At 48.9% G+C, this 26,314-nt stretch overlaps 2 protein-coding genes across 5 annotated transcripts in view; one reads left to right on the top strand and one right to left on the bottom strand.

Annotated features, from left to right (window-relative positions):
• The window catches only part of LOC129861970 (1-phosphatidylinositol 4,5-bisphosphate phosphodiesterase zeta-1-like), a 47,299-nt gene extending 32,039 nt beyond the window's left edge, over positions 1-15,260 (top strand). Inside the window, exons 9-10 of the mRNA XM_055933205.1 lie at positions 13,944-14,090; positions 14,784-15,260. Of these exons, the coding sequence (XP_055789180.1) occupies positions 13,944-14,090; positions 14,784-14,866 (230 nt within the window). The 3' untranslated portion in view covers positions 14,867-15,260. The remainder of the gene's footprint in view (positions 1-13,943; positions 14,091-14,783) is intronic.
• pik3c2g (phosphatidylinositol-4-phosphate 3-kinase catalytic subunit type 2 gamma) overlaps positions 15,256-26,314 on the bottom strand; it is a 57,102-nt gene continuing 46,043 nt past the window's right edge. The window contains exons 32-35 of one of the 4 annotated variants that reach the window (XR_008760690.1): positions 26,198-26,277; positions 25,625-25,750; positions 18,314-23,502; positions 15,256-18,266 (exon numbers count right to left, since the gene is read on the bottom strand). Coding sequence is in view for 1 of the 4 variants with exons in the window: in XM_055933203.1 (XP_055789178.1) it covers positions 23,320-23,502; positions 25,625-25,750; positions 26,198-26,277 (389 nt within the window). In the remaining 3 variants the exon portion in view is untranslated. Of the gene's footprint in view, positions 23,503-25,624; positions 25,751-26,197; positions 26,278-26,314 lie in introns of all 4 variants that reach the window. The other 3 variants (XR_008760691.1, XR_008760692.1, XM_055933203.1) reach the window with 3 other exon arrangements.

The following is a 26,314-nucleotide window of genomic DNA, read 5'->3' as shown; positions in this document are numbered from 1 at the left end:
AAATAGACAGTCGATGTCGGGAAATAGACAGTCGATGTCTGGAAAAGACAGTCGATGTCTGGATATAGACGGTCAATGTCAGGAAATAGACAGTAAATGTCGGGGAAAGACAGTCGATGTCGGGAAATAGACAGTCGATGTCAGGAAATAGACAGTCGATGTCTGGAAAAGACAGGCGATGTCTGGAAAAGACAGTCGATGTCGGGAAATAGACAGTCGATGTCGGGAAATAGACAGTCGATGTCTGGAAAAGACAGTCGATGTCTGGATATAGACGGTCAATGTCTGGAAAAGACAGTCGATGTCTGGAAAAGACAGTCGATGTCGGGAAAAGACAGTCGATGTCGGGAAAAGACAGTCGATGTCTGGAAATAGACAGGCAATGTCTGGGAAAAGACAGTCAATGTCGGGAAATAGACAGTCAATGTCGGGAAATAGACAGTCAATGTCGGGAAATAGACAGTCAATGTCGGGAAATACAGTCAATGTCGGGAAATAGACAGTCAATGTCGGGAAATAGACAGTCGATGTCGGGGAAAGACAGTCGATGTCTGGATATAGACGGTCAATGTCTGGATATAGACGGTCAATGTCTGGAAAAAGACAGTCAATGTCAGGAAATAGACAGTCGATGCCAGGAAATAGACAGTCAATGTCTGGAAAAGACAGTCAATGTCTGGGAAAGACAGTCAATGTCTGGGAAAGACAGTCAATGTCTGGAAAAGACAGTCAATGTCTGGAAAAGACAGTCGATGTCGGGGAAAGACAGTCGATGCCGGGGAAAGACGGTCAATGCCGGGGAAAGACAGTCAATGCCGGGGAAAGACAGTCAATGCCGGGGAAAGACAGTCCATGTCTGGAATAGACAGTCCATGTCTGGAATAGACAGTCCATGTCTGGAATAGACAGTCAATGTCGGGAATAGACAGTCAGTCGGGAATAGACAGTCAATGTCGGGAATAGACAGTCAATGTCGGGAATAGACAGTCAATGTCGGGAATAGACAGCCGATGTCTGGAAAAGACAGCCGATGTCTGGAAAAGACAGTCAATGTCTGGGAAAAGACAGTCAATGTCTGGAAAAGACAGTCGATGTCTGGAATAGACAGTCAATGTCGGGAATAGACAGTCAATGTCGGGAATAGACAGTCAATGTCGGGAATAGACAGTCAATGTCGGGAATAGACAGTCAATGTCGGGAATAGACAGTCAATGTCGGGAATAGACAGTCAATGTCTGGAAAAGACAGTCAATGTCGGGGAAAGACAGTCGATGTCGGGGAAAGACAGTCGATGTCGGGGAAAGACAGTCGATGTCTGGAAAAGATAGTCGATGTCTTGAAAAAGACAGTCAATGTCTGGAAATAGACGGTCAATGTCTGGGAAAGACAGTCAATGTCTGGAAAAGACAGTCAATGTCGGGAAAATACAGTCAATGTCGGGGAAAGACAGTCGATGTCGGGGAAAGACAGTCGATGTCGGGGAAAGACAGTCGATGTCGGGGAAAGACAGTCGGTGTCGGGGAAAGACAGTCGGTGTCGGGGAAAGACAGTCGGTGTCGGGGAAAGACAGTCAATGTCGGGAAAATACAGTCAATGTCGGGAAAATACAGTCAATGTCGGGGAAAGACAGTCAATGTCGGGGAAAGACAGTCGATGTCGGGGAAAGACAGTCGATGTCGGGGAAAGACAGTCGGTGTCGGGGAAAGACAGTCGGTGTCGGGGAAAGACAGTCAGTCGGGGAAAGACAGTCCATGTCTGGAATAGACAGTCCATGTCGGGAATAGACAGTCCATGTCGGGAATAGACAGTCCATGTCGGGAATAGACAGTCCATGTTGGGAATAGACAGTCCATGTCGGGAATAGACAGTCCATGTCGGGAATAGACAGTCCATGTCGGGAATAGACAGTCCATGTCGGGAATAGACAGCCCATGTCTGGAAAAGACAGCCGATGTCTGGAAAAGACAGTCGATGTCTGGAAAAGACAGTCGATGTCTGGAAAAGACAGTCAATGTCTGGAAAAAGACAGTCAATGTCTGGAAAAGACAGTCAATGTCTGGAAAAGACAGTCAATGTCGGGAATAGACAGTCAATGTCGGGAATAGACAGTCAATGTCGGGAATAGACAGTCAATGTCGGGAATAGACAGTCAATGACGGGAATAGACAGTCAATGTCGGGAATAGACAGTCAATGTCGGGAATAGACAGTCGATGTCGGGAATAGACAGTCGATGTCGGGAATAGACAGTCGATGTCGGGAATAGACAGTCAATGTCTGGGATAGACAGTCAATGTCTGGAAAAGACAGTCAATGTCTGGAAAAGACAGTCAATGTCTGGAAAAGACAGTCAATGTCTGGAAAAGACAGTCAATGTCTGGAAAAGATAGTCGATGTCTTGAAAAAGAAAAGTCATTGTTTTGAAAAAGACAGTCGATGTCTGGAAGAAAAAACGGGCTCACCCTACACAGTCTCAGAGTGATACAGTGTACAGAGGAGCAGACTAGCTGTGATCTCAGAGTGATACAGTGTACAGAGGAGCAGACTAGCTGTGATCTCAGTGATACAGTGTACAGAGGAGCAGACTAGCTGTGATCTCAGAGTGATACAGTGTACAGAGGAACAGACTAGCTGTGATCTCAGAGTGATACAGTGTACAGAGGAACAGACTAGCTGTGATCTCAGAGTGATACAGTGTACAGAGGAGCAGACTAGCTGTGATCTCAGAGTGATACAGTGTACAGAGGAACAGACTAGCTGTGATCTCAGAGTACTGTTTTAATCTACAGTCAGAACTCATACTCATAGAGAGACCAGTCTCCTGCCCTAGGAAACCACTTTATACAACTTTAATTCTTCTCCCCGTGAATCCAATTCCCGGGCCGACAGCTCTTGGGCTTCCGAGGGTGAAATGTGCTGATGAGCTAGCCTCTTCAAAAGGCACAGTGTGTGTCCCAAAGTGCACTCTTTCCCTATGTAGTCCACTACTTTTGACCAGGGTCCAGGTAGTGCACTTTAGGCTATAGGGTGTGATTTGAGATGCACGCTGTCTGGTTTGCCTTTAGAGGAGTAGAGGGCTCATCCTTTAACTACACTAGGCCTCAGAAAGAACACAGAAGACAGAGAGACACTATACCTCAGCAAGACCACAGAGGACAGAGAGACACTAGACCTAAGAGGACAGAGAGACACTAGACCACAGAAAGACCACAGAGGACAGAGAGACACGAGACCTCAGAAAGACCACAGAGGATAGAGAGACACGAGACCTCAGAAAGACCACAGAGGACAGAGAGACACGAGACCACAGAGGACAGAGAGACACGAGACCTCAGCAAGAACACAGAGGACAGAGAGACACGAGACTTCAGAAAGACCACAGAGGACAGAGAGACACGAGACCTCAGAAAGACCACAGAGGACAGAGAGACACTAGACCACAGAGGACAGAGAGACACTAGACCTCAGAGGACAGAGAGACACTAGACCTCAGAAGGACCACAGAGGACAGAGAGATACGAGACCTCAGAAAGACCACAGAGGACAGAGAGACACTAGACCTCAGAAAGACCACAGAGGACAGAGAAACACGAGACCTCAGAAAGAACACAGAGGGATGAGATATTCTTACTGTGTACTACATACTCAACCACATACATTATATCAGACAGGGTGCACTCACTAGAGAGGAGAGAGGACAGGCTGTACTCACTAGAGAGGAGAGGCTGTACTCACTAGAGAGGAGAGAGGAGAGGCTGTACTCACTAGAGAGGAGAGAGGACAGGCTGTACTCACTAGAGAGGAGAGAGGACAGGCTGTACTCACTAGAGAGGAGAGAGGACAGGCTGTACTCACTAGAGAGGAGAGAGGACAGGCTGTACTCACTAGAGAGGAGAGAGGACAGGCTGTACTCACTAGAGAGGAGAGAGGACAGGCTACACTCACTAGAGAGGAGAGAGGACAGGCTGTACTCACTAGAGAGGAGAGAGGACAGGCTACACTCACTAGAGAGGAGAGAGGACAGGCTACACTCACTAGAGAGGAGAGAGGACAGGCTGTACTCACTAGAGAGGAGAGAGGACAGGCTACACTCACTAGAGAGGAGAGAGGACAGGCTGTACTCACTAGAGAGGAGAGGGGACAGGCTGTACTCACTAGAGAGGAGAGAGGACAGGCTGTACTCACTAGAGAGGAGAGAGGACAGGCTGTACTCACTAGAGAGGAGAGAGGACAGGCTGTACTCACTAGAGAGGAGAGAGGACAGGCTGTACTCACTAGAGAGGAGAGAGGACAGGCTACACTCACTAGAGAGGAGAGAGGACAGGCTACACTCACTAGAGAGGAGAGAGGACAGGCTGTACTCACTAGAGAGGAGAGAGGACAGGCTACACTCACTAGAGAGGAGAGAGGACAGGCTGTACTCACTAGAGAGGAGAGAGGACAGGCTGTACTCACTAGAGAGGAGAGAGGACAGGCTGTACTCACTAGAGAGGAGAGGGGACAGGCTACACTCACTAGAGAGGAGAGAGGACAGGCTACACTCACTAGAGAGGAGAGAGGACAGGCTACACTCACTAGAGAGGAGAGAGGACAGGCTGTACTCACTAGAGAGGAGAGAGGACAGGCTGTACTCACTAGAGAGGAGAGAGGACAGGCTACACTCACTAGAGAGGAGAGGGGACAGGCTGTACTCACTAGAGAGGAGAGGGGACAGGCTGTACTCACTAGAGAGGAGAGAGGACAGGCTGTACTCACTAGAGAGGAGAGAGGACAGGCTGTACTCACTAGAGAGGAGAGAGGACAGGCTGTACTCACTAGAGAGGAGAGAGGACAGGCTGTACTCACTAGAGAGGAGAGAGGACAGGCTGTAGTCACTAGAGAGGAGAGAGGACAGGCTGTAGTCACTAGAGAGGAGAGAGGACAGGCTGTACTCACTAGAAAGGAGAGAGGACAGGCTGTACTCACTAGAGAGGAGAGAGGACAGGCTGTACTCACTAGAGAGGAGAGAGGACAGGCTGTACTCACTAGAGAGGAGAGAGGACAGGCTGTACTCACTAGAGAGGAGAGAGGACAGGCTGTACTCACTAGAGAGGAGAGAGGACAGGCTGTACTCACTAGAGAGGAGAGAGGACAGGCTGTACTCACTAGAGAGGAGAGAGGACAGGCTACACTCACTAGAGAGGAGAGAGGACAGGCTACACTCACTAGAGAGGAGAGAGGACAGGCTGTACTCACTAGAGAGGAGAGAGGACAGGCTGTACTCACTAGAGAGGAGAGAGGACAGGCTGTACTCACTAGAGAGGAGAGAGGACAGGCTGTACTCACTAGAGAGGAGAGAGGACAGGCTGTACTCACTAGAGAGGAGAGAGGACAGGCTGTACTCACTAGAGAGGAGAGGCTGTACTCACTAGAGAGGAGAGGCTGTACTCACTAGAGAGGAGACAGGACAGGCTGTACTCACTAGAGAGGAGAGGACAGGCTGTACTCACTAGAGAGGAGAGAGGACAGGCTGTACTCACTAGAGAGGAGAGAGGACAGGCTGTACTCACTAGAGAGGAGAGAGGACAGGCTGTACTCACTAGAGAGGAGAGAGGACAGGCTGTACTCACTAGAGAGGAGAGAGGACAGGCTGTACTCACTAGAGAGGAGAGAGGACAGGCTGTACTCACTAGAGAGGAGAGAGGACAGGCTGTACTCACTAGAGAGGAGAGGGGACAGGCTGTACTCACTAGAGAGGAGAGAGGACAGGCTGTACTCACTAGAGAGGAGAGAGGACAGGCTACACTCACTAGAGAGGAGAGAGGACAGGCTGTACTCACTAGAGAGGAGAGAGGACAGGCTACACTCACTAGAGAGGAGAGAGGACAGGCTGTACTCACTAGAGAGGAGAGAGGACAGGCTGTACTCACTAGAGAGGAGAGAGGACAGGCTGTACTCACTAGAGAGGAGAGAGGACAGGCTGTACTCACTAGAGAGGAGAGAGGACAGGCTGTACTCACTAGAGAGGAGAGAGGACAGGCTGTACTCACTAGAGAGGAGAGAGGACAGGCTGTACTCACTAGAGAGGAGAGAGGACAGGCTACACTCACTAGAGAGGGGCCAGACAAGGAGAGAGCACACTAGGCGTATACACTATACCTACAATACAGTAATGACATTTGTGACTTCGATTTTTGCTACTTGAGACTATATAACAAGTTGTATTTGCATATTCAAGTATATCACGTATACACAGGTCAATGTGGACCATTTCAATAACAACTTGCGAAGCATTTCCATAATTTGAAGTCTGGGTGTACAATGACACGTGTTTCTGTCTGTTTAAAAAACATACCTTAGAAAAATAACACACGTCTCATTCATCCTCCTCTGTCTGCTTTCAACTGCCCTCAGCAATACTGAACTCATCAACAGAGTGTGAAAGATGCAACTCAAGAGGCTAATTGTTTCTTGATAGCATCTGATATAGTAGCACCCTACTCAGTGCACTGCTTTGACCAGGGCCCACATAGAGCTCTGGTCTAAAGTAGTGCACTATATAGGGGATAGGGTTCTATAGGGCCCTGGTCTAAAGTAGTGCACTATATAGGGGATAGGGTTCTATATGTGCTCCCGCACATTGGCTAACCGGGCTATTTGTATTGTGTCCCGCCACCCGCTAACCCCTCTTTACGCTACTGCTACTCTCTGTTCATCATATATACAAAGTCACTTTAACGATACCTACGTGTACATACTACCTCAATCAGCCTGACTAACCGGTGTCTGTATATAGCCTCTCTCCTGTATATAGCCTCGCTACTGTATATAGCCTCTCTACTGTATGTAGCCTCGCTACTGTATATAGCCTCTCTACTGTATATAGCCTCTCTACTGTATGTAGCCTCTCTCCTGTATGTAGCCTCTCTCCTGTATGTAGCCTCTCTCCTGTATGTAGCCTCTCTCCTGTATGTAGCCTCTCTACTGTATATAGCCTCTCTACTGTATATAGCCTCTCTACTGTATATAGCCTCTCTACTGTATATAGCCTCGCTACTGTATATAGCCTCGCTACTGTATATAGCCTCGCTACTGTATATAGCCTCGCTACTGTTATAGCCTCGCTACTGTATATAGCCTCTCTACTGTATATAGCCTCGCTACAGTATATAGCCTCACTACTGTCATAACCTCTCTACTGTATATAGCCTCACTACAGTATATAGCCTCACTACTGTCATAACCTCTCTACTGTATATAGCCTCACTACTGTATATAGCCTCTCTACTGTATATAGCCTCTCTACTGTATATAGCCTCTCTACTGTATATAGCCTCTCTACTGTACACAGCCTCACTACTGTACACATCCTCACTACTGTATACAGCCTCTCTACTGTATACAGCCTCTCTACTGTATATAGCCTCGCTACTGTATATAGCCTCGCTACTGTATATAGCCTCGCTACTGTATATAGCCTCGCTACTGTATATAGCCTCGCTACTGTATATAGCCTCGCTACTGTATATAGCCTCGCTACCGTATATAGCCTCTCTACCGTATATAGCCTCGCTACTGTATATAGCCTCGCTACTGTATATAGCCTCTCTACTGTTATAGCCTCTCTACTGTTATAGCCTCTACTGATATAGCCTCTCTACTGTATATAGCCTCTCTACTGTATATAGCCTCTCTACTGTATGTATCCTCTCTACTGTATATAGCCTCGCTACTGTATATAGCCTCGCTACTGTATATAGCCTTGCTACTGTATATAGCCTCTCCTGTATATAGCCTCTCTACTGTATATAGCCTCTCTACTGTATATAGCCTCACTACTGTATATAGCCTCACTACTGTATATAGCCTCGCTACTGTATATAGCCTCGCTACTGTATATAGCCTCGCTACTGTATGTATCCTCTCTGTTATAGCCTCACTACTGTATATAGCCTCGCTACTGTATGTATCCTCTCTGTTATAGCCTCACTACTGTATATAGCCTCGCTACTGTATGTATCCTCTCTGTTATAGCCTCACTACTGTATATAGCCTCGCTACTGTATATAGCCTCTCTACTGTATATAGCCTCTACATAGCCTCGCTACTGTACATAGCCTCGCTACTGTACATAGCCTCGCTACTGTACATAGCCTCGCTACTGTACATAGCCTCGCTACTGTATATAGCCTCGCTACTGTATATAGCCTCACTACTGTTATAGCCTCTCCTGTACATAGCCTCGCTACTGTATATAGCCTCGCTACTGTACATAGCTTCGCTACTGTATATAGCCTCGCTACAGTATATAGCCTCACTACTGTTATAGCCTCACTACTGTTATAGCCTCTCTTCTGTATATAACCTCGCTACTGTATATAGCCTCTCTACTGTATATAGCCTCACTACTGTATACATCCTCTCTACTGTACACATCCTCTCTACTGTTATAGCCTCTCTACTGTATATAGCCTCTCTACTGTATATAGCCTCTCTACTGTATATAGCCTCTCTACTGTATATAGCCTCTCTACTGTATATAGCCTCTCTACTGTATATAGCCTCTCTACTGTACACATCCTCTCTACTGTATATAGCCTCTCTACTGATATAGTAGCACCCTACTCAGTGCACTGCTTTGACCAGGGCCCACAGAGCTTTGGTCTAAAGTAGTGCACTATATAGGGGATAGGATTCATTAGGGCTCTGGTCTAAAGTAGTGCACTATATAGGGAATAGGATTCTATATGTGCTCCCGCACATTGGCTAACCGGGCTATTTGTATTGTGTTCCGCCACCCGCTAACCCCTCTTTACGCTACTGCTACTCTCTGTTCATCATATATACAAAGTCACTTTAACCATATCTACATGTACATACTACCTCAATCAGCCTGACTAACCGGTGTCTGTATATAGCCTCTCTACTGTATATAGCCTCGCTACTGTATGTAGCCTCGCTACTGTATATAGCCTCGCTACTGTATATAGCCTCGCTACTGTATATAGCCTCGCTACTGTATATAGCCTCGCTACTGTATATAGCCTCGCTACTGTATATAGCCTCGCTACCGTATATAGCCTCTCTACCGTATATAGCCTCGCTACCGTATATAGCCTCGCTACCGTATATAGCCTCTCTACTGTTATAGCCTCTCTACTGATATAGCCTCTCTACTGTATATAGCCTCTCTACTGTATATAGCCTCTCTACTGTATATAGCCTCTCTACTGTATATAGCCTCTCTACTGTATGTATCCTCTCTACTGTATATAGCCTCGCTACTGTATATAGCCTCGCTACTGTATATAGCCTCTCCTGTATATAGCCTCTCCTGTATATAGCCTCTACTGTATATAGCCTCTCTACTGTATATAGCCTCACTACTGTATATAGCCTCTCTACTGTATATAGCCTCGCTACTGTATATAGCCTCGCTACTGTATATAGCCTCGCTACTGTATGTATCCTCTCTGTTATAGCCTCACTACTGTATATAGCCTCGCTACTGTATGTATCCTCTCTGTTATAGCCTCACTACTGTATATAGCCTCGCTACTGTATGTATCCTCTCTGTTATAGCCTCACTACTGTATATAGCCTCGCTACTGTATATAGCCTCTCTACTGTATATAGCCTCTACATAGCCTCGCTACTGTACATAGCCTCGCTACTGTACATAGCCTCGCTACTGTACATAGCCTCGCTACTGTACATAGCCTCGCTACTGTACATAGCCTCGCTACTGTATATAGCCTCACTACTGTTATAGCCTCACTACTGTTATAGCCTCACTACTGTTATAGCCTCTCCTGTACATAGCCTCGCTACTGTATATAGCCTCGCTACTGTACATAGCTTCGCTACTGTACATAGCCTCGCTACAGTATATAGCCTCACTACTGTTATAGCCTCACTACTGTTATAGCCTCTCTTCTGTATATAACCTCGCTACTGTATATAGCCTCTCTACTGTATATAGCCTCTCTACTGTACACATCCTCTCTACTGTTATAGCCTCTCTACTGTATATAGCCTCTCTACTGTATATAGCCTCTCTACTGTATATAGCCTCTACTGTATATAGCCTCTCTACTGTATATAGCCTCTCTACTGTATATAGCCTCTCTACTGTACACAGCCTCACTACTGTACACATCCTCACTACTGTATACAGCCTCTCTACTGTATACAGCCTCTACTGTATATAGCCTCGCTACTGTATATAGCCTCGCTACTGTATATAGCCTCGCTACTGTATATAGCCTCGCTACTGTATATAGCCTCGCTACTGTATATAGCCTCGCTACCGTATATAGCCTCTCTACCGTATATAGCCTCGCTACCGTATATAGCCTCGCTACCGTATATAGCCTCTCTACTGTTATAGCCTCTCTACTGATATAGCCTCTCTACTGTATATAGCCTCTCTACTGTATATAGCCTCTCTACTGTATATAGCCTCTCTACTGTATATAGCCTCGCTACTGTATATAGCCTCGCTACTGTATATAGCCTCTCTACTGTATATAGCCTCTCCTGTATATAGCCTCTCCTGTATATAGCCTCTACTGTATATAGCCTCTCTACTGTATATAGCCTCACTACTGTATATAGCCTCTACTGTATATAGCCTCGCTACTGTATATAGCCTCGCTACTGTATATAGCCTCGCTACTGTATGTATCCTCTCTGTTATAGCCTCACTACTGTATATAGCCTCGCTACTGTATGTATCCTCTCTGTTATAGCCTCACTACTGTATATAGCCTCGCTACTGTATGTATCCTCTCTGTTATAGCCTCACTACTGTATATAGCCTCGCTACTGTATATAGCCTCTCTACTGTATATAGCCTCTACATAGCCTCGCTACTGTACATAGCCTCGCTACTGTACATAGCCTCGCTACTGTACATAGCCTCGCTACTGTACATAGCCTCGCTACTGTACATAGCCTCGCTACTGTACATAGCCTCGCTACTGTACATAGCCTCGCTACTGTACATAGCCTCACTACTGTTATAGCCTCTCCTGTACATAGCCTCTCCTGTACATAGCCTCGCTACTGTACATAGCCTCGCTACTGTACATAGCTTCGCTACTGTACATAGCCTCACTACAGTATATAGCCTCACTACTGTTATAGCCTCACTACTGTTATAGCCTCTCTTCTGTATATAACCTCGCTACTGTATATAGCCTCACTACTGTATACATCCTCTCTACTGTACACATCCTCTCTACTGTTATAGCCTCTCTACTGTATATAGCCTCTCTACTGTATATAGCCTCTCTACTGTATATAGCCTCTCTACTGTATATAGCCTCTCTACTGTATATAGCCTCTCTACTGTATATAGCCTCTCTACTGTACATAGCCTCTCTACTGTACATAGCCTCTCTACTGTACACAGCCTCACTACTGTACACAGCCTCTCTACTGTATACAGCCTCGCTACTGTATATAGCCTCTACTGTATATAGCCTCTCTACTGTATATAGCCTCTCTACTGTATATAGCCTCTCTACTGTATATAGCCTCTCTACTGTATATAGCCTCACTACTGTACACATCCTCACTACTGTATACAGCCTCACTACTGTACATAGCCTCACTACTGTACACAGCCTCACTACTGTACACATCCTCACTACTGTACACAGCCTCTCTACTGTACACAGCCTCTCTACTGTATATAGCCTCTCTACTGTATATAGCCTCTCTACTGTATATAGCCTCTCTACTGTATATAGCCTCTCTACTGTATATAGCCTCTCTACTGTATATAGCCTCACTACTGTATATAGCCTCACTACTGTATATAGCCTCTCTATTGTATATAGCCTCACTACTGTATATAGCCTCACTACTGTATATAGCCTCTCTACTGTATATAGCCTCACTACTGTATATAGCCTCACTACTGTATATAGCCTCTCTACTGTATATAGCCTCGCTACTGTATATAGCCTCTACTGTATATAGCCTCTCTACTGTATATAGCCTCTCTACTGTATATAGCCTCTCTACTGTATATAGCCTCACTACTGTACACATCCTCACTACTGTATATAGCCTCACTACTGTACATAGCCTCACTACTGTACACATCCTCACTACTGTACACATCCTCACTACTGTACACAGCCTCTCTACTGTACACAGCCTCTCTACTGTACACAGCCTCTCTACTGTACATAGCCTCTCTACTGTATATAGCCTCTCTACTGTATATAGCCTCTCTACTGTATATAGCCTCTCTACTGTATATAGCCTCTCTACTGTATATAGCCTCACTACTGTATATAGCCTCACTACTGTATATAGCCTCTCTATTGTATATAGCCTCTCTATTGTATATAGCCTCACTACTGTATATAGCCTCACTACTGTATATAGCCTCTCTACTGTATATAGCCTCTCTACTGTATACATCCTCTCTACTGTACATAGCCTCTCTACCGTACACAGCCTCTCTACTGTGTATAGCCTCTCTACTGTATATAGCCTCACTACTGTATATAGCCTCACTACTGTATATAGCCTCACTACTGTATATAGCCTCACTACTGTATACAGCCTCACTACTGTATACAGCCTCTCTACTGTATACAGCCTCTCTACTGTATACAGCCTCTCTACTGTATACAGCCTCTCTACTGTATATAGCCTCTCTACTGTATATAGCCTCTCTACTGTATATAGCTGACAGGGGGGGATAGATGACAGGGGGGGGGGGTAGATGACAGGGAGGGGGATAGATGACAGGGAGGGGGATAGATGACAGGGGGGGGATAGATGACAGGAGGGGGGGGATAGATGACAGGGGGGGGGTAGATGACAGGGGGGAGAGTAGATGACAGGGGGGAGAGATAGATGACAGGGGGGAGAGATAGATGACAGGGGGGAGAGATAGATGACAGGGGGGAGAGATAGATGACAGGGGGGAGAGATAGATGACAGGGGGGAGAGATAGATGACAGGGGGGAGAGATAGATGACAGGGGGGAGAGATAGATGACAGGGGGGAGAGATAGATGACAGGGGGGAGAGATAGATGACAGGGGGGAGAGATAGATGACAGGGGGGAGAGATAGATGACAGGGGGGAGAGATAGATGACAGGGGGGAGAGATAGATGACAGGGGGGGAGAGATAGATGACAGGGGGGGAGAGATAGATGACAGGGGGGAGAGATGACAGGGGGGGGGATAGATGACAGGGGGGGGGATAGATGACAGGGGGGGGAGGGAGAGATTTTTGACAGGGTGGGGGGGAGGGGTGTTGAGACAAGAGGGAGAGAGAGGGCAAGATAGATGACAGGGGGGGGAGAGGGAGAGATATATGACAGGGTGGGGGGGAGGGGTGTTGAGACAAGAGGGAGAGAGATGACAGGGGGGGAGGGGGGGTGGAGAGAGAGAGGGCAAGATAGATGACAGGGGGGGGAGAGGGAGAGATATATGACAGGGTGGGGGGGAGGGGTGTTGAGACAAGAGGGAGAGAGATGACAGGGGGGGAGATAGATGACAGTGGGGGGAGAGAGGGAGAGATAGATGACAGTGTGGAGGGGGGGTGGAGAGAGAGAGGGCAAGATAGATGACAGGGGGGGGAGAGAGATGACAGGGTGGGGGGGGTGAGAGGGAGAGATAGATGACAGGGTGGAGGGGGGGTGGAGAGAGGGCGAGATAGATGACGGGGGGGGGAGAGAGGGAGAGATAGATGACAGGATGGGGGGTGAGAGGGAGATAGATGACAGGGTGGGGGGTGAGAGGGAGAGATAGATGACAGGGTGGGGGGGTGGAGACAAGAGGGAGAGATAGATGACAGGGGGGGAGGGGGGATAGATGACAGGGTGGGGAGGGAGGGTAGGGGGAGAAATAGATAGAGTTCACCTATTCATAGGAGCTTTGAGTTGATGGGGGATTGAGGGTGGAAATAGTAACTGTTCTGGCTCCCTCCCACAGCTCTGAGCCCTCGTTGGGACTCGGCCATGAACTTCACCGTCTCTGTCCCTGACCTCAGCCTCATCCGCTTCACTGTAAGAGACCAGACAGGACTCACCTCTGAGTTTATAGGACAGTACACCATCCCCTTCATCAGCATGAAGAAAGGTGAGAGGTGGAGGAAGAGGAGAGAGAGGGAGGGGGAGGAAGAGAGAGGGGGAGGAAGAGGGGAAGAGAGGGAGGGGGAGGAAGAGAGAGGGGGAGGATGAGGAGAGAGGGAGGAAGAGGGGAAGAGAGGGAGAGGGGAAGAGAGAGATGGGGAGGATGAGCGTTAGCGAGGGAGGGGGAGAATGAGGGTTAGCGAGGGAGGGGGAGGAAGAGGGTTAGCGAGGGAGGGGGAGGAAGAGGGGAAGAGAGGGAGGGGGAGGATGAGGAGAGAGAGGAAGAGAGGGGGGGGGAAGAAGGGAAGAGAGGGAGGGGATGAGGAGAGAGAGGAAGAGGAGAGAGAGGAAGAGAGGGATGGGAAGAAGAGGAGAGAGAGGAAGAGAGGGAGGATGAGAGTTAGAGAGGGAGGGGGAGGAAGAGGAAGAGGGGAAGAGAGGGAGGGGGAGGAAGAGAGAGGGGGAGGATGAGGAGAGAGAGGGAGGAAGAGGGTAAGAGAGGGAGGGGGAGGAAGAGGAGAAGAGAGGGGTAAAGAGAGAGAACACACAGTCAGGAGTGATTGACTTAATCAGGCCTAAACAGTGACATTGGCTGTGTTCCAATCCACAAGGATGCTTCCTTTCGAGGCAGGTAGGCAGCATCCTTTGTATTGAGACATCGTATCCATTAGTTGACTGTGCTTGTATTCCATCTCTCCAGGGTACCGCTGGGTTCCTCTCCTGTCTAGAGAGGGCTATAGCCTGGATCCAGCTTCTCTCTTTGTTTTCATCTGGTACTCCTAGAACCTTCCTAGCACCTCCTAGAAAGTCTCCATCTGATAACTTCTCCTTGTCCAGGCCTAAGCATTGCATCTCAGCGTGGATTCAGCATCTCTCTTCATTTTCATCTGGTACTCCTAGAACCTTCCTAGCACCTCCTAGAACGTCTCCATCTGATAACTTCTCCTTGTTAGAGCTTCTCCTTCTCCAGGCCTAACCATTACATCTCAGCCTGGATTCAGCATCTCTCTTCGTCTTCGTCTGCTACTTCTAGAACCCCCTTGAATCTTCCTAGAACATCTCCATGTGTGGCATATCTAGTACCACTTCATTACTCCATTACCCAGGCTCAGCATTGATAAAGGCCATTTGCTAGTTCCAGGCAGCAGGAAGTCAATAAAAGTGGATTTAGGTACTGTATGATATAGATATCTGATTTATTGGCATAGAACAAGTCTGATATACAGTATTGTACTGAAACTAGTGGTATAGATCTCAAGGGATCAGCAGGACGATGGGACTGAGACTTTCTGAAGTCACTGTACAAAGTAAGGGTATTTCAATCGTTGAAGTATTGACGCATAGTGGCTCGAAGGAGTTCCCGAAGTTCATTTCAAAAACTTGAGTCTGCATTCAACTCTGTGGATGAAGTCATGGTGGAGTTGATGTACTTGGCAAGAGATGGGACTGGGACTGACTAAGGCTGGGAACGGGAGGGAAGGCTGGATGGGACTGACTAAGGCTGGGAGGGAAGGCTGAATGGGACTGACTAAGGCTGGGAGGGGAGGCTGGATGGGACTGACTAAGGCTGGGAGGGAAGGCTGAATGGGACTGGGACTGACTAAGGCTGGGGACGGGTGGGAGGGAAGGCTGGATGGAAGGGAGGGAAGGCTGGATGGAGAATAACGTAGAATAATCTATTACAGATATGACAATCAACCGCTTACAATGATGGAAAACCTCGTAACAAAAACATTCAAAACGTTCATGACTTACAATACTTTACAAGGAACCAATCAATGTGCCACAGCTCTAACAATGGAATCGTCCCGGGACTAAAAAGATTCTCTTAAGACCAATGTGATTGTCTCAGAGTTAAGATAAAAATAACACATAAAACAAAACATTCAAAAGGGCTAGCAGCAGCCGCCACAGTTTAAAAGTTAAAAGACCAAACCCTTGAGAAAGGCCCCGGGGGCCTGTGGGGAATATAAATAACATTTCATAAGACGTTTATATTATTGAAACCAATATAGTATACAATGTAGTCTATTCTCATCCCTACCCTCAATAACTCCCTCTATGAGTCCCTAGTGGACCATGTGGCCCTGGTCAAAAGTAGTGCATTATATAGGGAATATTGTCCCATTTGGGACTCAGTCCCTATGAATGACTCAGTGCAGTGCAGAGCAAGTAGCCCAGGTCAGTAGCCTCCTGGGAGAATGGTGATTGATGGCATTAAGATTACATGACTGGTAAATCTCTTCGATGGATCCCTGCATCCCACCTCTGCATCAAATCAATACATTCCTACGCATGCCTCAGACTAATTACATTCATAGGGGCTGAGTTTGGGATGGGACTAGGGCTGAGCTGGGGATGGGACTAGGGCTGAGCTGAGGATGGGACTAGGGCTGGGCTGAGGATGGGACTAGGGCTGAGCTGGGGATGGTACTAGGGCTGAGCTGGGGATGGTACTAGGGCTGAGCTGGGGATGGGACTAGGGCTGAGCTGGGGATGGGACTAGGGCTGAGCTGGGGATGGGACTAGGGCTGAGCTGGGGATGGTACTAGGGCTGAGCTGGGGATGGGACTAGGGCTGAGCTGGGGATGGGACTAGGGCTGAGCTGGGGATGGTACTAGGGCTGGGCCTAGGACTGAGCTGGGGATGGGACTAGGGCTGGGACTAGGGCTGAGCTGAGGATGGGACTAGGGCTGAGCTGAGGATGGGACTAGGGCTGAGCTGAGGATGGGACTAGGGCTGAGCTGAGGATGGGACTAGGGCTGAGCTGGGGATGGGACTAGGGCTGAGCTGAGGATGGGACTAGGGCTGAGCTGAGGATGGGACTTGGGCTGGGCTGAGGATGGGACTAGGGCTGAGGATGGGACTAGGGCTGAGCTGAGGATGGGACTAGGGCTGGGCCTAGGACTGAGCTGGGGATGGGACTAGGGCTGGGACTAGGGCTGAGCTGAGGATGGGACTAGGGCTGAGCTGAGGATGGGACTAGGGCTGAGCTGAGGATGGGACTAGGGCTGAGCTGAGGATGGGACTAGGGCTGAGCTGGGGATGGGACTAGGGCTGAGCTGAGGATGGGACTTGGGCTGGGCTGAGGATGGGACTTGGGCTGGGCTGAGGATGGGACTAGGGCTGAGGATGGGACTAGGGCTGAGCTGAGGATGGGACTAGGGCTGGGACTAGGGCTGGAACTAGGGCTGGGCTGGGACTAGGGCTGAGCTGGGGATGGGACTAGGGCTGAGCTGAGAATGGGACTAGGGCTGAGCTGAGAATGGGACTAGGGCTGAGCTGAGGATGGGACTAGGGCTGAGGATGGGACTAGGGCTGGGCTGGGACTATGACTGAGCTGGGGATGGGACTAGGGCTGGGGATGGGACTAGGGCTGGGGATGGGACTAGGGCTGGGGATGGGACTAGGGCTGGAACTAGGGCTGGGGATGGGACTAGGGCTGGGGATGGGACTAGGGCTGAGTTGGGGATGGGACTAGGGCTGAGCTGAGAATGGGACTAGGGCTGAGTTGGGGATGGGACTAGGGCTGAGCTGGGACTAGGGCTGAGCTGGGGATGGGACTAGGGCTGAGCTGAGGATGGGACTAGGGCTGAGCTGGGACTAGGGCTGAGCTCGGGATGTGACTAGGGCTGAGCTGGGGCTAGGGCTGAGCTGGGGATGGGACTAGGGCTGAGCTGGGGATGGGACTAGGGCTGAGCTGGGGATGGGACTAGGGCTGAGGATGGGACTAAAGCTGAGCTGGGGATGGGACTAGGGCTGGGCCGAGAATGGGACTAGGGCTGAGCCGAGAATGGGACTAGGGCTGAGCTGAGAATGGGACTAGGGCTGAGCTGAGAATGGGACTAGGGCTGAGCTGGGGATGGGACTAGGGCTGAGCTGGGGATAGGACTAGGGCTGAGCTGGGGATAGGACTAGGGATGAGCTGGGGATGGAACTAGGGCTGAGCTGGGGCTAGGGCTGAGCTGGGGATGGGACTAGGGCTGAGCTGATGATGGGACTAGGGCTGAGCTGGGACTAGGGCTGAGCTGGGACTAGGGCTGAGCTGGGACTAGGGCTGAGCTGGGACTAGGGCTGAGCTGGGGATGTGACTAGGGCTGAGCTGGGGCTAGGGCTGAGCTGGGGATGGGACTAGGGCTGAGCTGGGGATGAGACTAGGGCTGAGCTGGGGATGAGACTAGGGCTGAGCTGGGGATGAGACTAGGGCTGAGCTGGGGATGAGACTAGGACCTGAGCTGGGGATGAGACTAGGACCTGAGCTGGGGATGAGACTAGGACCTGAGCTGGGGATGAGACTAGGACCTGAGCTGGGGATGAGACTAGGACCTGAGCTGGGGATGAGACTAGGACCTGAGCTGGGGATGAGACTAGGGCTGAGCTGGGGATGGGACTAGGGCTGAGCTGGGGATGGGACTAGGGCTGAGCTGGGGATGGGACTAGGGCTGAGCTGAAAATGGGATTAGGGCTGAGCTGAAAATGGGATTAGGGCTGAGCTGAAAATGGGACTAGGGCTGAGCTGAAAATGGGACTAGGGCTGAGCTGAAAATGGGACTAGGGCTGAGCTGAAAATGGGACTAGGGCTGAGCTGAAAATGGGACTAGGGCTGAGCTGAGGATGGGACTAGGGCTGAGCTGAGGATGGGACTAGGGCTGAGCTGAGAATGGGACTAGGACTGAGCTGGGGATGGGACTAGGGCTGAGCTGGGGATGGGACTAGGGCTGAGCTGGGGATGGGACTAGGGCTGAGCTGGGGATGGGACTAGGGCTGAGCTGGGGCTAGGGCTGAGCTGGGGATGGGACTAGGGCTGAGCTGAGGATGGGACTAGGGCTGAGCTGGGGCTAGGGCTGAGCTGGGGATGTGACTAGGGCTGAGCTGGGGCTAGGGCTGAGCTGGGGATGGGACTAGAGCTGAGCTGGGGATGGGACTAGGGCTGCGCTGGGGATGAGACTAGGACCTGAGCTGGGGATGGGACTAGGGCTGCGCTGGGGATGAGACTAGGACCTGAGCTGGGGATGGGACTAGGGCTGAGCTGGGGATGGGACTAGGGCTGAGCTGAGAATGGGACTAGGGCTGAGCTGGGGATGGGACTAGGGCTGAGCTGGGGATGGGACTAGGGCTGAGCTGAGAATGGGACTAGGGCTGAGGATGGGACTAGGGCTGAGCTGAGGATGGGACTAGGGCTGAGCTGAGGATGGGACTAGGGCTGAGGATGGGACTAGGGCTGAGCTGGGGATGGGACTAAGACTGAGCTGGGGATGGGACTAAGACTGAGCTGGGGATGGGACTAGGGCTGAGCTGGGGCTAGGGCTGAGCTGGGGATGGGACTAGGGCTGAGCTGAGGATGGGACTAGGGCTGAGCTGGGGCTAGGGCTGAGCTGGGGATGTGACTAGGGCTGAGCTGGGGCTAGGGCTGAGCTGGGGATGGGACTAGAGCTGAGCTGGGGATGAGACTAGGGCTGAGCTGGGGATCGGACTAGGGCTGAGCTGGGGATGGGACTAGGGCTGAGCTGGGGATGGGACTAGGGCTGAGCTGGGGATGGGACTAGGGCTGGGGATGGGACTAGAGCTGAGCTGGGGATGAGACTAGGGCTGAGCTGGGGATGGGACTAGGGCTGAGCTGGGGATGGGAGGGAAGGCTGGATGGAGGGGAGTGTGACTGACTAAGGCTGGAGATGGGAGGGAGGGATGGAGCCAGCCACACGCTCTCATCTATCACTGTACTAACACAATCAGTCCATTAAGACGAGATAGGAATCACAGTATAAACAATATTACATTTTACAACAAATGATCTACACACATAACAAATAGTCAATTATGAGTTAAATAATGGTTACAATTAATTACACATTTTCAAAACATACATTTCCTTCATTTTGTTCACATTGAGATATAAAAAGACAAGGAAGATACAGTGTAGAGAATATATTCTAAATCTAGTGTCCAGAATCAGACTAGAGTCCCTGCTAGCCCTAGTCCCTTGTAACATTTTTGACTCGTCTATATGAAGGAGCAGGATGTTGACTCGTCTATATAAAGGAGCAGGATGTTGACTCGTCTATATGAAGGAGCTGGATGTTGACTCGTCTATATAAAGGAGCAGGATGTTGACTCGTCTATATAAAGGAGCAGGATGTTGACTCGTCTATATGAAGGAGCAGGATGTTGACTCGTCTATATAAAGGAACAGGACGTGGACTCGTCTATATAAAGGAGCAGGACGTCGACTCGTCTATATGAAGGAGCAGGATGTCGACTCGTCTATATGAAGGAGCAGGATGTCGACTCGTCTATATGAAGGAGCAGGATGTCGACTCGTCTATATGAAGGAGCAGGATGTTGACTCGTCTATATAAAGGAGCAGGATGTTGACTCGTCTATATGAAGGAGCAGGATGTTGACTCGTCTATATAAAGGAACAGGACGTGGACTCGTCTATATAAAGGAGCAGGACGTCGACTCGTCTATATGAAGGAGCAGGATGTCGACTCGTCTATATGAAGGAGCAGGATGTCGACTCGTCTATATGAAGGAGCAGGATGTCGACTCGTCTATATGAAGGAGCAGGATGTCGACTCGTCTATATAAAGGAGCAGGATGTCGACTCGTCTATATAAAGGAGCAGGACGTCGACTCGTCTATATAAAGGAGCAGGACGTCGACTCGTCTATATAAAGGAGCAGGACGTCGACTCGTCTATATGAAGGAGCAGGACGTTGACTCGTCTATATGAAGGAGCAGGACGTTGACTCGTCTATATCAAGGAGCAGGACGTTGACTCGTCTATATAAAGGAGCAGGACGTTGACTCGTCTATATGAAGGAGCAGGACGTTGACTCGTCTATTTGAAGGAGCAGGACGTTGACTCGTCTATATAAAGGAGCAGGACATTGACTCGTCTATATAAAGGAGCAGGACATTGACTCGTCTATATGAAGGAGCAGGACATTGACTCGTCTATATGAAGGAGCAGGACATTGACTCGTCTATATGAAGGAGCAGGACATTGACTCGTCTATATGAAGGAGCAGGACATTGACTCGTCTATATGAAGGAGCAGGACATTGACTCGTCTATATGAAGGAGCAGGACATTGACTCGTCTATATGAAGGAGCAGGACATTGACTCGTCTATATGAAGGAGCAGGATGTTGACTCGTCTATATGAAGGAGTAGGATGTCGACTCGTCTATATGAAGGAGCAGGATGTCGACTCGTCTATATAAAGGAGCAGGACATTGACTCGTCTATATGAAGGAGCAGGACATTGACTCGTCTATATGAAGGAGCAGGACATTGACTCGTCTATATAAAGGAGCAGGACATTGACTCGTCTATATGAAGGAGCAGGACGTTGACTCGTCTATATAAAGGAGCAGGACGTTGACTCGTCTATATAAAGGAGCAGGACGTTGACTCGTCTATATAAAGGAGCAGGACGTTGACTCGTCTATATAAAGGAGCAGGACGTTGACTCGTCTATATAAAGGAGCAGGACGTTGACTCGTCTATATAAAGGAGCAGGACGTTGACTGGTCTATATGAAGGAGCAGGACGTTGACTCGTCTATATAAAGGAGCAGGACATTGACTCGTCTATATGAAGGAGCAGGATGTTGACTCGTCTATATGAAGGAGCAGGACGTCGACTCGTCTATATAAAGGAGCAGGACGTTGACTCGTCTATATGAAGGAGCAGGACATTGACTCGTCTATATAAAGGACAACAACACATCTATGGTTGCTACGGCAGCTTGCTGGCTGTCCGTTCATTCTATTTTTTCGGTTGCCAGAGACGTGACCCAGTCGTTAAGTATTTTTGTTCTACATCTATGGACGCGACCAAGTTGTTCGTTCTAAATGTTTCGTCGCCATGGTGGCTAGCAACGCTCTTACCCCTCGCTTGCTAGCTAGCCAACTACGGCTAGCACAATCAGGTCAAACAGTGCAGCTAGAATAAAAGCAAAGGAGCTGTGTTTGTTTAAGCTATTTTGGGTACATCCATAACGATGAGCTAATGATGCGCGATTTCGTCTGGCATACAACATTTGCTGTCTCTCGTCGGGAAACTGTTCAGAGGAGCTAGCCAACTACGAAGCTAACGCAATCACTTCAAACTCAAGCTGGTAAAACAGCAAAACTAGCTGCATTTCAAGTCGTTTGACCTATTTTTCTATTGACATTAATTTGCCGGCCAGCATGGCAACGGAATATTTAGAACTAACGACTGGGTCGCGTCCATAGAACAAAAGACTGCACGACTGAGAACCGAACCCGATCTTATCTCAGCCAGTCATGAATCAGCTAAATGTTTATATGGATATTTACACAGAAAAATGCTGGTAAGACAGAAAACTAGCTGCATTTCAAGTCGTTTGACCTGTTGTTCTATTGACATTTCTTTGTATATCCATAAAAAAAAGATGCCGATTCATGATTTCGACTGGCTGAGAAAAGATGTCCGTCTCGTCCTGACGCGTTAATTCTCAATAGGACAGTAGAGATCGAACTTCAATACTGGAAACAATGTTGCATATGTCGAGAGACAGACAGCGATGTTTATACAAACCAAATGTTAGGCTGGAAGGTGACATCATGTCTAGGTGTGTTTTACAGTGGACATCATGTTAATGAATTGGCTTCGCTGGGCTGATGGGACACTGGATGCTCAAAGATTTCTCAGATTAAACAGAAAACAAAATGGCCGTTTTTTTTGCATCGTAGATGTACCTGTGCTAAACAGGTTTCTTAGAATGGCTTAGAACACGTCTCAACCAATCACAATGCTTGTTTTGACCAACCCGTTGTAGAATTATCCTTAGATGCTGATCTAGGGTTGAGTTTTTACTTCCCTCTCTCATGGTAGAGTTCTGGATTAGATGAGGATTGTTAAACAGATCCCAGATCAGTGCCAATAGAACAGACAAGTTTTAAGTGTAACAAATGCTCCATGGAAGTTCCTGTATAGCACTGCCATCTAGTGGTGGCAGGCTGGCATCACATCACCTCTCCAGAATGGTGTTCAGTAGGGAGAAAACATTTCGAAACGGAATGAGGTACTACCTGTTCTTGCCCAATGAAAGACACTTCTTTTTGTTTTTCCAAACGTTTTCAAACGGAGTGAAACAGGGAGGGACAGTGCTACTTGGATTGTGTCCAATAAGAAATGCTCATCTTCGGTTTCCGCACTAGGCATCAGATTTCCCAGTAGGAACCACTGTGCAACGTTGTAAAAAGTTATGCTACGATGCGCCCTAATGAAAAGGCCCCAGGCACCCGATTGTCCAGTAGGAACCACTCCTCTGTGTCCATGTTGTTCTCTTCCAGTCTGACGTTGGTTGAGGCCACAAAGACCTTCCTGCTCTTCACGGTCACCTCTAACTCGCGGTCTTGCACGGACGACATGTCACGGTACTCTATCTACAGACAGACGGAGAAAAACAATACTTTGTTATTCATTTTTACGTTTAAATATTTTAAAATGTTATTTTTTGTTGCATTTAGCAAAAAGGTCAGAGACAGATTATAAAATGTAGCACAGGGAATGTCTGGCCATACTAACTGCAAACTACTGACTTTCATCTGCACCACCGCCACCCACCGTGTCTACACTCCCACAGAGTCTACACTCCCACAGAGTCTACACTCCCACAGAGTCTACACTCCCACCGAGTCTACACTCCCACCGAGTCTACACTCCCACCGAGTCTACACTCCCACCGCGTCTACACTCCCACCGCGTCTACACTCCCACCGCGTCTACACTCCCACCGCGTCTACACTCCCACCGCGTCTACACTCCCACCGCGTCTACACTCCCACCGCGTCTACACTCCCACCGCGTCTACACTCCCACCGCGTCTACACTCCCACCGCGTCTACACTCCCACCGCGTCTACACTCCCACCGCGTCTACACTCCCACCGCGTCTACACTCCCACCGCGTCTACACTCCCACCGCGTCTACACTCCCACCGCGTCTACACTCCCACCGCGTCTACACTCCCACCGCGTCTACACTCCCACCGCGTCTACACTCCCACCGCGTCTACACTCCCACCGCGTCTACACTCCCACCGCGTCTACACTCCCACCGCGTCTACACTCCCACCGAGTCTACACTCCCACCGAGTCTACACTCCCACCGAGTCTACACTCCCACCGAGTCTACACTCCCACCGAGTCTACACTCCCACCGAGTCTACACTCCCACCGAGTCTACACTCCCACCGAGTCTACACTCCCACCGAGTCTACACTCCCACCGTATCTACACTCCCACCGTATCTACACTCCCACCGTGTCTACACTCCCACCGTGTCTACACTCCCACAGTGTCTACACTCCCACAGTGTCTACACTCCCACAGTGTCTACACTCCCACAGTGTCTACACTCCCACAGTGTCTACACTCCCACAGAGTCTACACTCCCACCGTGTCTACACTCCCACCGTGTCTACACTCCCACCGTGTCTACACTCCCACAGAGTCTACACTCCCACAGAGTCTACACTCCCACAGAGTCTACACTCCCACAGTGTCTACACTCCCACAGTGTCTACACTCCCACAGTGTCTACACTCCCACAGTGTCTACACTCCCACAGAGTCTACACTCCCACAGAGTCTACACTCCCACAGAGTCTACACTCCCACAGAGTCTACACTCCCACAGAGTCTACACTCCCACAGTGTCTACACTCCCACAGAGTCTACACTCCCACAGAGTCTACACTCCCACAGAGTCTACACTCCCACAGAGTCTACACTCCCACAGAGTCTACACTCCCACAGAGTCTACACTCCCACAGAGTCTACACTCCCACAGTGTAGACACTCCCACAGTGTAGACACTCCCACAGTGTAGACACTCCCACAGTGTAGACACTCCCACAGTGTAGACACTCCCACAGTGTCTACACTCCCACAGTGTCTACACTCCCACAGTGTCTACACTCCCACAGTGTCTACACTCCCACCGTGTCTACACTCCCACAGAGTCTACATGATTGATGTGATGAAGCCCATATACTCTGCCCCATGGCTCTCCAGTCTACAAGCCTTTTATTGCTTAATGAGGACGGTCCACAGCAGGCCTATTGTCATAAATAACTCCAAACAGAGGCTGCAATTCTAGCTATTGAAAACAGCAGACTAAGTATGTTTGACTGTTTCATAATTGAAGCCGTGTTGAGGCACAACTGTAGATAACGTGCTGCTCACACTGATAAAGTGACAGTTGATTATTCCTTCTTCCCTTTACTTACGGACATACATACATTTTGAGTTTCTCAACAAGGAAACCTAACTTTATGTGTGGCAGAGCGGTCTAAGACACTGCGTCTCAATGCTAGAGGCGTCACTACAGACCCTGGTTCGATCCCGGGCTGTATCACAACCCCGGCCGTGATCGGGAGTCCCATAGGGGCGGTGCATAATTAATTAGTCCAGCGTCGTCCGGGTTTGGCTGGGGTAGGCCATCATTGTAAAATAAGAATTTGTTCTTAACTGATTTGCCAGGTTAAAGGTAAATAATAATGTACCAGTTCATTGAAGGTAGGGTTGTGGTTGTTGCGGACCACCTTGGTCTTCCTCTTGGATCTTTTGAGGGGGTCTGGCTTCAGCCTGGTGACCACATAGGCATCTGGACATGAACCATTGGCCAACCTCTGATGTATTAGAGCAGAGAGACAAGTACAACAGTTATAGTGGGGAAGAAGATGAAGGAGAAGAAGATAAAGAAGAAGAAGAAGAAGAAGAAGGAGATGGAGAAGATAAAGAAGAAGGAGATAAAGAAGGAGAAGAAAATAAAGGAGAAGATAAAGAAGAAGATAAAGAAGAAGAAGAAGATAAAGAAGGAGAAGATAAAGAAGGAGAAGAAGATAAAGCAGATACAGAAGAAGAAGATAAAGAGGAAGAAGGAGAAGAAGATAAAGAGGAAGAAGAAGATAAAGAGGAAGAAGGAGAAGAAGATAAAGAGGAAGAAGGAGAAGAAGATAAAGAAGAAGAAGGAGAAGAAGATAAAGAAGAAGAAGGAGATAAAGAAGAAGAAGGAGAAGAAGATAAATAATAAGAAGGAGAAGAAGAAGGAGAAGAAGTAGAAGAACACGACTCACAATGTTCTTGAGGTGTTTGACCAGGACAGAGAGCTTGTGGTCGTTGTAGGAAATGTAGAGTTGAATCTGGGGTCCACCGTCTGCAACACAACAGTTAAGAGTTAAATATACTACACA

This window comes from Salvelinus fontinalis, chromosome 9, assembly GCF_029448725.1.
Source record: "Salvelinus fontinalis isolate EN_2023a chromosome 9, ASM2944872v1, whole genome shotgun sequence".
Lineage (NCBI taxonomy): Eukaryota > Metazoa > Chordata > Actinopteri > Salmoniformes > Salmonidae > Salvelinus > Salvelinus fontinalis.
This window is presented reverse-complemented; position numbering and strand designations above follow the sequence as displayed.